This window comes from Eschrichtius robustus, chromosome 7 (assembly GCF_028021215.1).
Source record: "Eschrichtius robustus isolate mEscRob2 chromosome 7, mEscRob2.pri, whole genome shotgun sequence".
Lineage (NCBI taxonomy): Eukaryota > Metazoa > Chordata > Mammalia > Artiodactyla > Eschrichtiidae > Eschrichtius > Eschrichtius robustus.
In genome coordinates, this window is record NC_090830.1 from 74,336,287 (window position 1) to 74,346,970 (window position 10,684).

General features: G+C 37.3%; 1 protein-coding gene across 1 annotated transcript in view; it reads left to right on the forward strand.

Moving 5' to 3' along the window:
* Nucleotides 1–7,519, forward strand: part of DDX50 (DExD-box helicase 50) — a 30,922-nt gene extending 23,403 nt beyond the window's left edge. Inside the window, exons 10-15 of the mRNA XM_068547708.1 lie at nt 142–261; nt 1,020–1,093; nt 1,317–1,476; nt 3,134–3,268; nt 4,366–4,410; nt 7,046–7,519. Coding sequence (XP_068403809.1) covers nt 142–261; nt 1,020–1,093; nt 1,317–1,476; nt 3,134–3,268; nt 4,366–4,410; nt 7,046–7,303 — 792 coding nt within the window. The 3' untranslated portion in view covers nt 7,304–7,519. The remainder of the gene's footprint in view (nt 1–141; nt 262–1,019; nt 1,094–1,316; nt 1,477–3,133; nt 3,269–4,365; nt 4,411–7,045) is intronic.
* Nucleotides 7,520–10,684: the final 3,165 nt, after the last annotated feature.

Here is a 10,684-nt window from a genome sequence, read left to right on the forward strand (position 1 = left end):
GTTGAAGAGAGCAACAGGATTGAAATAAAAATGTTATTACTGATAGTAGTAGTTTTGTTATTTTTCTTATTATTATTTGGATGCTGGAATGACTGTTTAATTTGCCAGATTTTTAAGAAGAGTTACCTCTTTTATTTCTAGGATGTTGAGTCCTATATTCATCGCTCTGGACGCACAGGTAGAGCTGGCCGGACAGGGATTTGCATATGTTTTTATCAACCAAGAGAAAGAGGTCAACTAAGATATGTGGAACAAAAAGCAGTAAGTAGAGTTAAATTATTTCAGGCTTATTATCTGAATGGTGCCTTAGAAAAGAGATCTTTTTGTATTTGTTCTCACAATTAGATCTTTATAACTTTTCTCAGTTTAAGCTGCATTTGGATGTGAAGCATGTGGAGAGCTAAATTTATATTAGCTGCAAGACTTTGTTTTAATACAGCTTTTATTGTGAAGACAGAAGAGCTGACTTTCTCATTTTTCCCTTGAACTTCTCCCTTGATACTAAAATCAGAAGTGCATTGTGATTTCAGTACCTCTTAGTCCCATATTGTAAACGGATGATTGTGACATTGTCTTGGTGTAATAGTTAAGATTATATCGAGTAATGGTACACTAACCAGTTTCTATAAGAAATTACACATTTTTTGTGGTCTGGAGTTTTTGTGGTATTTCACATTTTTCCTATTTTTATGATGTGTGTTTTCATACACTATTTCATATACTTTGTAAAATGAGGATAATAAGAAAAAAGTTGATTGATATAAACAGCATCCTTTTCTTTTCTTTAAATCAGCTTTATTTTGCAACTGAAATTCCATGATTGTAACTAAGAGACAATTCAAAAACATTTTTTTTTCTCTTTCTAGAATTTGTAATTGATGATTTATTAGAAAATCTTTTGGTCTGCTAGGGCTTGGAAATCTTTAAGTCCAAGAAATGGAAATTCAGCAAACTAGATTAATTTAGGAATTAAGTGTAAAGACATCCATTTTTCTTTAATGTAATTCTTTCATTTTCAGGGAATTACTTTTAAACGTGTAGGTGTTCCTTCTACAATGGATTTAGTTAAATCTAAAAGCATGGATGCCATCAGGTATGCTTTCTGACCTTGCTGAATGATTTTTTTCTTTTGTATTAGGCTATACATCTTTAAGCTCTCCTAGTTCACATATCAGAAAATTTAATCACCAGTTTTACCAGCAGACATTTAATTATATTAAAATATGAAAACGTTTCTCTCTTTTCCCATTCATTCTCTTATCTTTAATTTTTCCCCTTTGTCTTGACCAAGAAAATTTACTATTTTTAAACCATAGGTCTCTGGCTTCCGTTTCTTATGCTGCTGTTGATTTTTTCCGACCATCAGCTCAGAGACTGATAGAAGAGAAAGGGGCAGTGGATGCACTGGCTGCAGCATTAGCCCACATCTCTGGCGCATCAAGTTTTGAACCACGTTCTTTGATCACCTCTGATAAGGTAGAAATCTGTGAGAAAATTGCATGTGGTTGAGAAGGATTAAAATTGAACCATAGATATCTCTCTATCTGGAGGGAAATATAGGATATCTTCACTTTGCACAGTACTTTGTCAACTGAAACTTGCATACCAGAACCTGTTCCTCATTTTGTTTGCCCTGGAGCCATGCAAATCGAGAAGTAGACTCTGTGCAGCTAACACAACACCATGCAAAGTAAGGATTGCTTGTATATGTGGAGGGTGTCTGTGTGTGTGTGTGTGTGTGTGTGTGTAAAAAACACCATCTGACCTGTCCCCCCTGCCGGGTCAGTATCAGATGTCAAAACACACCATACCCAGAGCTATATATTCCCATTATAAAGGTATATTTTGCTCTCTGTAATTAGTAAGTAATCTGTGGGGTGATACTTCAGCACTGAGCAAACACCCTATCCCTAATAACCCACCAGGTACTTCTCAAGAAAACATTTAAACCATACTTCTTAAGCAAATATGAAGATAGACTTTTAAAGCTAAGAAGTATGTGAGAGGTAATTTAATCCCAACTTTTATCTAATAAAAGAATCCCTCTTTGGCAGATGGGTGATCTATCCTCTGACTAAATATCTTAGCAACAGGGTGTTAGTGGTTTGATATTTCTTTTATGGGTTAAACCAAAATCCACAGTCTTTACCATGAATGTCCTGTAGGGTCTTCCCTTGCTACCTCTTTGGCCTCATCTCCTATCACTCTCCCCTTGCTTGTTTTCAGCTACCCTAACCTACTTGCTGATACTCAAACATAAACTTAATCCTACAAAAGGCCTTTACACTTATTTGTGCTGTTTTGAACGTTCTTTCCTTTTAATAACCTTGGCTCTCTCCTTCATTTCATTCAGGTTTCTACTCAGATACCACCGTATCAGAGAAGTCTTTCCTCATCATACTGTCTAAGATAGCTTACCCCTCCCTTTACTCTATTTTCATTTTCTTCCCCTGCTTTATTTTTTTTTCATGATTCTTATTGCTATCTGGCATTATATTTATTTCCTTATTTGTTTACTGTCTCCTCTCCCACCATTATCCACTGCCTCCAAGCCACACACACACTAGAATGTAACCTCCATGAGACAAAGGACTATTTACTGCTGAATCTCTAGCACCTAGAGCATCTCTGGCACATACATAGGGGGCGCTCAAATATTTGTTAGATGACTGCCTCCCTGTATCTTCTTCATGTTGATCCTTTTGTTGTCCAGTGAAGTTCTACAGAACAAGTAATTTTTGCTTATGTAATAATCCTTCAGAAGTTTGAAGAGGTTTATGTCCTCTTGTTTTTCCACTCAAAGCCAACTTTGATTCCTTCAGCATTTCCTTAATTCTCCACTACCTTATCTTTTCTCTGATGCTCTAGTTTGTTTAATTTCCTCTTAAAGCATGATGGTTAGAATTAAATGTAGTCTTTACAGCAATGTATAGAAGAATGGTGCTTTCAGTTATCTATAAACATTAGTCTTCTATTAATATAGTTTCAAAGAAGTTATTTTTTTAGCAGTCATGTTATACTGTTGGCTCATAAGAAGTGCATGGTTAAGTCAAAAAGGGCTGTCAAGTTAGAATGTCATTGTCCTGCTGCTGCTGCTTTTTTCCCAAACATAATGTGACTTTTATTCCTTAAGGGGTTTGTGACCATGACTCTGGAAAGCCCAGAAGAAATACAGGATGTTAGCTGTGCTTGGAAAGAACTTAACAGAAAGCTGAGTAGTAATGCCGTGTCCCAAATTACCAGAATGTGCCTCCTAAAAGGAAATATGGTAGGCTTTTCTAGACAACTGCCGTACACGATTATAAACACTAGCAGATTCTTTCTTTTTTTTGAAGCCTAATGGGATGTTCTCCATGTGTTAGTATGTTTCCACTTGTAAATTTGGGGAGTTATTTAAGTAACCCATTCCTCTAGAAAGCTGTAAAGTCATTCTGCTTAATTTGACTAATATCCGAGTTTTCTAAGTTTCTGCCTTTGTATACATATTACATGTGGTTATGTGTGTTTATTTTCTAAGATTAAGTAACTTATAATTGCAACAGCTAAACAGCTCTATTTTTTGGAGAATACACAATATTGGTTTTTAAGTGGCCTGCTATTGATTGTTAATGAGGATAATAAAGTGAATTAAGTATTTTCATACAATTATGAAATAGCAAAGTTAAGACCATCTGTAATATAAGTGACTGATTTCTTCTAATGGTTTTGAGAAAAGATGTCATATTTATTCATCTCACTTGGCAACATAGGTTCATTCTAGTCTATAATTTATTAGCTCATTTATTGGAAATAGTTATCTTTCTCAAATTTAATATTACTTACCTTCAAAAAAGATCTGTGGCAAGTATGAGACAAATATGTACATTCAGAAAAAATGTGGAGGGGAAGGAAAATATACCAAGGTCCTTAGTGCAAAGCTATACTTGAATATTAAACTAACTTCCAACTTATCAGCAACCAAAACCAAAGAGGAAGCATCTTAGGTTACTTCGTTCTCAGTATCTGATAAACATTTCAGCTCTTTACGAGAGAAAGTTTCTGGCACTAAATTTTTAAAGGAATTTATTAGACGGGTCATTTTACAAGGGACATGGAACATTATAGTGTCTACAAAAACTTTTCTAGAGAATACTGTAGATTCTCAGTAGTAGTCAGTTCTTATTAGATACTGGTCTACTTTTAGATTTAGGAAGTACGATTAGCAGCCATTCTGTGTCATGCATTATTATATATTAGCTGGTTTAATCCTATAGGCAATCATGGGACAAGCTTAATCTTTTCTTAGCTAATGTAAGATTACAAGCAGATATTTAAAAAAATCAACTCATATGCATCTAAATAAAAACGTTTTCATTTTGCTTTTAGGGTGTTTGCTTTGATGTTCCCACAACTGAGTCAGAAAGGTTACAGGTATTTTAAAAAAAAATTTTTTTTTAATAAATTATTTATTTTATTTTTGGCTGCATTGGGTCTTTTTTTTTTTTTTTAATTTATTTTTGGCTGTGTTGGGTCCTCGTTGCTGCACGCGGGCTTTCTCTAGTTGCGGCGAGCGGGGGCTACTCTTTGTTGCGGTGCACGGGCTTCTCACTGCGGTGGCTTCTCTTGTTGCGGAGCACGGGCTCTAGGTGCGCGGGCCTCAGTAATTGTGGCTCGAGGGCTCTAGAGCGCAGTCTCAGTAGTTGTGGCGCACGGCCTAATTGCTCCGCGGCATGTGGGATCTTCCCGGACCAGGGCTCGAACCCGTGTCCCTTGCATTGGCAGGCGGATTCTTAACCAGTGTGCCACCAGGGAAGCCTGGTATTTAAAAACTTTAATCTGTTTAATAGTTGAGTATGTTTCTCTAAAAGATAAGGGTTAAAAATAACATAGTCATAATATCATTATGATATTGATTTAGGCTAAATACCTAAATCAGTTAACAATTCCTTAATAAAATAATAATAAATAATAAATATCCAGTCTGTATCATAACTTAAAACATTTAAAAATTATGAATAATTTCAAATGTGAAAAAATAGAATTGCATACTGAATCCTCATGTACCCATCACCCAGCTTCCGCAGTTATCAACTCATGGCCAATTGTGTTTCATGTCTACTTCCATCCACTTCCCCACTCTCTCCTGTATTCTTTTGAAACAAATTCTAGGAAGTCTATCATTTCAACCATAAATATCTCTATATACCTAAAATACTAAAAACACTTTCAAAAAACACAATCATAATACCATAACTAAACCCCCCAAAATAATAGTTCCTCAATATTATCCAATTTTCTATTTAAATTTTCCCTCTGTCTCCTACATATTTTTAAATATAAGAAGGTCCATAAGGTTCATACATTGTAATTTGATGTTTGTCTCGTTTTCTTTATAGGTTCTCCTTCCTTTCTCTCTTTCTTTAAAAAAATTCCCCTTGTATTTTATCTGTTGAAGAAAGAGATTGTCCACTAGATTCCTACACTGTGGAATTTGTCTATTACATCCCTGTGCATATTTATATACATATTTTGAAACAAAAATGGGATTATTTGGTTTTTAAAGTCTTTTTACAAATTCAGAATATATTGTAAACACATTTCTTTGTCAACTGTACAGTTACTTGTTTTTATTGGCTCCCTGGCATTTGGCCACCTGGGTGGCCAACTGAATCAATGTCCTATTTTCTGACATTTAGATTATTTATAATACTAATATTCTGTTATAAACAGGTCAGCCTTAAATGTTGGCATAGCTAACTCTTTATACATTGCCATGTTTGTCTCTTTAAGATGAACTTCTTAAGATGTCTGCCTGGCCAAAAGATGTGTGTATTTTTAAGGCTTTGGTCATATATTGCCACCGGTGGTGTGTGTGGCTGTTTGTCTCTGCTCACTCTTACCTGTAAGGTATTTTAATATTAACTTGCCTTGGCAACTTATGATCACAATGAAAAACAGTTAATGTAGCAGGATATGACATACTGATGTTTTTATGAGCTGCAATGATTTTTATATCTTGAGTTGTTTACCCCGATACCAAATTGTTTCCAATGGCTACATTTTTTAGTCCCTGGCTGGTGTTGACAGATTTTTAATCTCAGCTCACACTCCTTGCTTCTGTCAATATATCTGCTGAAAACAATGTACTACTTATTAGTGACTTACTCGTTTTGTGCTGAGAAACCGGTGCTCTCTTTTAAAATGTATAAACTGAGTAGGAATTTAGAGTCCCAAAATCAGCCTGAAAATTTCTCCTGAGACTAAAACTTAGCTTTTAGAAACTTTTTTTTTGGGATGGTGGGGGCATTGGGGAGGGGAACCAAGCTTTGTATTGTTACGTTAAATTTGAGATTTAAATTTTACCAGGATCGATTTTTTTCATTTTTAATGACATTTATTTTCTTTCTAATTTTACAAGCAGTACACGTTTATCGCAGACAACTAGAAACACATGAAAGCATAAAGTAAAAAATAACAAGCACTCATAATCCTCACCCCCCAGAGATAACCACTATTAGCATTTTGAAGCATTTCCTCCCATTGTCTGCATTTTTTAAAAAATTGAAGTATAATTGACCTACAAAACTGTGTTATTTAGTTCCAGGTACACAATAGAGTGATTCAGTATTTCTATATATTACAAAACGATCGCTGTGATAAGTCTAGTTAGTGTCACTGTTCAAAGATACTACAATATAATTGACTCTGTTCCCCATGCTGTACATTTCATCCTTGTGATTCATTTATTTTGTAACTGGAAGTTTGTACTTCTTGATCTCTCTTACGTGTTTCACTCATCCCCCCACCTCCCTCTCCTCTGGCAGCCACCTGTTTGTTCTCTGTATCTGAGTCTGTTCTGTTTTGTTTGTTCATAAAACTTAGAAATTTTAGTGAATGAGCTTTGAATATGTTTTTGTTTTCTGGTCTTCAGTTTTGTTCTAGATACTTTGAACTTAATGGCTAGATGGCCTTTAGCTAATGGATATGAAAAGAGTCTCCTGTATTCACGTGTTTGCTTATGGTTTCTATTTTGCATTTATATTAATCCTGTAAATTATCCCAACAGGCAGAGTGGCATGATTCAGACTGGGTACTCTCAGTGCCAGCCAAGTTGCCTGAAATTGAAGAATATTATGATGGAAACACATCTAATTCCAGACAGAGGAGTGGCTGGTCAAGTGGCCGGTCAGGTGGTCGACCTGGTGGCCGGTCAGGTAGACAGAGTCGACAGGGGAGTCGGTCAGGAAGTCGACAAGATGGTAGAAGACGAAGTGGGAACAGAAATCGATCAAGAAGCGGGGGCCACAAACGGAGTTTTGACTGAGATAGTTAATCTTCCAGTGTGAGCTTGCCTGTTTCTGCCTAATCATGTACATTATCCACCAAAAATTAGGTCATCATAGTTGAGGTCTGTGTCTGCTTTTGGCAAAGAAGTTGGTTGTATTTTTTTAAAAAGTATTTCACAAGAATGGTTGTAAACAAATCTACTTATCCAGTTATACCTTTGAATAAAAAAACTTCCTCTTATTGTCTCTTTTCACTGTGCGTTAAGAATTTTCTCAATGTAATCTTTTAAAATTTCTTCTAAAATGTGGCAGTTAAGTCAATCTTAAGGTTACTTGCATTTTACAAAATGTGGTGTGTCTGTATTCAGATCACTCCTTCCATAGGATATATGGTAGAAAATAGGAAATCCCTTCTACATTAAAGGGCTGTATAGGCTGGTGACATGATTGGTTAGATGTAACATTTTAAATTTTAGATAAAGTTAATTAAAAGGTGTGCAAGCAGTGCATACTCAATAATCTATTCAACAGGTATTGGTTGAATGTCTACTATGTGCCCATCACTATCCTAGTCCCTAGGGACGTAGTAGTGAATAAGGCATGGTCACCATCTTCAAGGAACTTACAGTCTAAAGAAGCAATTATGGTTGAGATTAACACCTAATATTTAGGATGAAAGTAGGTATGGAATGCTAAGGATCTAGTTGGGGTGCACCTCACCAGCCTTAGGAGTCAGGCTTTTAGAAGAAGTGATACCCAAAAGGAGATGTGAAGCAGAAGTATAAGTTAACCTAGCCAGTTTAGTAGGGAGAGAGGGTTTGCAGTCAGAACAGTACAGGCACACCTTGTTTTATTGCATTTCGCAGATACCGTGTATTTTACAAATGGAAGATTTGTGGCAATCCTGCGTTGAACAAGTCTATTGGTCCCATTTTTCTGACAGCATTATTTTTTTAATTAAGGTATGTACATTGTTCTTTTAGAGATAATGCTATTATACACTTAATACACTCTAGTATTGTGTAATCATAACTTTTATATGCACTGGGAAGCCAGAAAATTTGTGTGACTCACTTTACTGCAGTATTTGCTTTATTGTGGTGGTCTGGAACTGAACCCGCAATATTTCCAAGGGATGCCTGTATATGCGGAGGCCCAGAGGCAAAGAATAGCACCGTAAGTCTGAGGATCGCCAAATAGTTCAGTATGGCTTGCATGTGATAGAGGACAGGAATAAGGGAAGGAATTAGGCACCAGATTTTAAAGGTCCTGTGTGCATCTTTAAGGGGTTGAAATGTTTTCTTGAAGGCAATGGGGAATCATTAAAGAGTTTACAGTAAGGAGTAACATGATGAGATTTGTGTTTTTGAAAGATTACTGACTACACTGAGGAGATTGGATTGCAGAAGGGCCAGACTGGAGACTAGTAGCCCTCTTAAGATGCTGTCAGGGTAATCCAAGGTAGAGGTGATGGTGGTCTGCACTAATGATAGGTAACATATTTTGAGTAATGAGAACTGAGGCACTTGAGAAGTTGTTGCCTGTGTAGAATCACACAGCTGGATAATATATAGTGGAGTGAGGATTTGAACGAAGTCTAGCTTCTGAACCAGTGCTCTTAACCACTGTGCTAGACAGTGTCAGTGGACTTTGAGGAACATGGATAGATTTCAGAGGTTTTTAGGAAATGGAATTGTTAGGACTTAGTGCTTTGAATTGGAAGATAAGAGAGGCAGAAGAATAAAACCTAGGCTTTGTCACTGAGATAGGTACTAGAACAAAGCAAGAAAAGTTATGTGGGGAGAGAGTAGGAATACGATTAGTTCAGGATTAGATGTATTTTAATATTGAGTAGTCCATAAGATATGGCAGAGGAGATAAACAGTAGGCAGTTGGATTTATAGGTCTGAAGCAGGAGAGAGATCTGTTCTAAAGATTTGGGAATAATAAACAAAAAATGGTAATTGTAGTTAAGTTAGTAGATGAGATGATCCAGGGAAAGTATAGTAAGGAAAGAGGGCTGAAAAGAACCCAGAGGCACACCAACGTACTTAACTGCATAGCAGAGGAAAGGGGATCCCACTGAGAAGGGATGACAAGAAGAGGGCATAAAGCCCAGAAATACAAGGCTTTCAAAGGAACCAGAAGACAAGTCTGAAATGGCCCTTGGATTTGGCAAAAAGACATTGACATGGGGAGCAACCATATTAATAAGAGTATTGAGAGTAGAAGCTATTTAACTGTGGCTTAAGCAGGAAATGGGAGATAAAGCAGTAGGGACAACAAACATGAACACGTCTTGCAGAAATTTGGCTGTGAATTCAAGGGAAGAATAAGCTAAAGCTGGGCGTAGAAGAAAGGACATGAGATTGTAGTGAGAATTTTGTGTTGTTGGGGTGGAGAGATGAGGGAAATTTGAGCATGTTGAAATACTAATATGGGAGGGGGCCAGAAAGGAGGGAGGAGGAGACAGAATGAATGTATGGTGGAGCAAAATCCCTGTGAGGACCCAGACGGATGAGCTCAAGCACACTGGAGATTTTAGCCTTAGATGGTAGAAGCACATCTCTAACATTTTGTCAGAGGAAAGTATGATTATCATGTAGGTGTGTTTGCAGGTATTAAGGTAAAAAGTTGAGGGAGTGCCTGCCTGATGTCTTCTGTTTTTTTTTTTCCCTGTGGTATTTTTGCATGGTCATCCACTGAAGGTGAAGAGGGAAGTAGTAGGCTAGGAGATTTGAGGAAAGTGGAGAAATGCTCAGGTACTGACTACAGAGCGTGATGAAGAACTCCTCAGGCAAACTGGGGGTCACAGGCAGCTTTGAGGGTCCAGCTGAGATGAGAGACTGAATTTGTAGTGGCATTAGTCAGAGTGATTATGTGATTTCCTATGACAACACTCAGCATCGAGTTGTAGGAGTGGAGGTGGGAGACAGTTGATTGAGGATTGGGGTTTTGCTCTGTAAGATGAAAGGATGACAAGGTGAAGATGTTAAGGACTCAGCAAAAGTGATAAGAGTAATGGTCCAAGCAGTCTAGACTGCTGAGGGATTGAAGTGGAGATGGGGTTGATAGCAGGGAGGACGTAGAAGGGGCACGGGAGTGAAGGTCAGTGAGGGCTGACTGAATTTGAGATTTCAAGAGTGGAGCAGTTGAGGAGAAGACAATTGCAGAGTATGGTAGTAGGCCTGTTGGGGGCAAAGGTTATTTCAGTTGAGGTGGTCAAAGAACTGAGAAGCCAGTGTTATGTGGGTGGTTTTCATGGACAGTGAAGTCCTCTCGAATGAAGACAAACAAGGACTGAGGAGGGAGAGGAAGACTAATCCAGGTGCCAAAATACCAGTAAGTGGTGGAGGTTGGTAAATTACCTGAATTAGCAGGGGGAAAAGGTGAGATTACCACAGATTTTCAAAGGGACC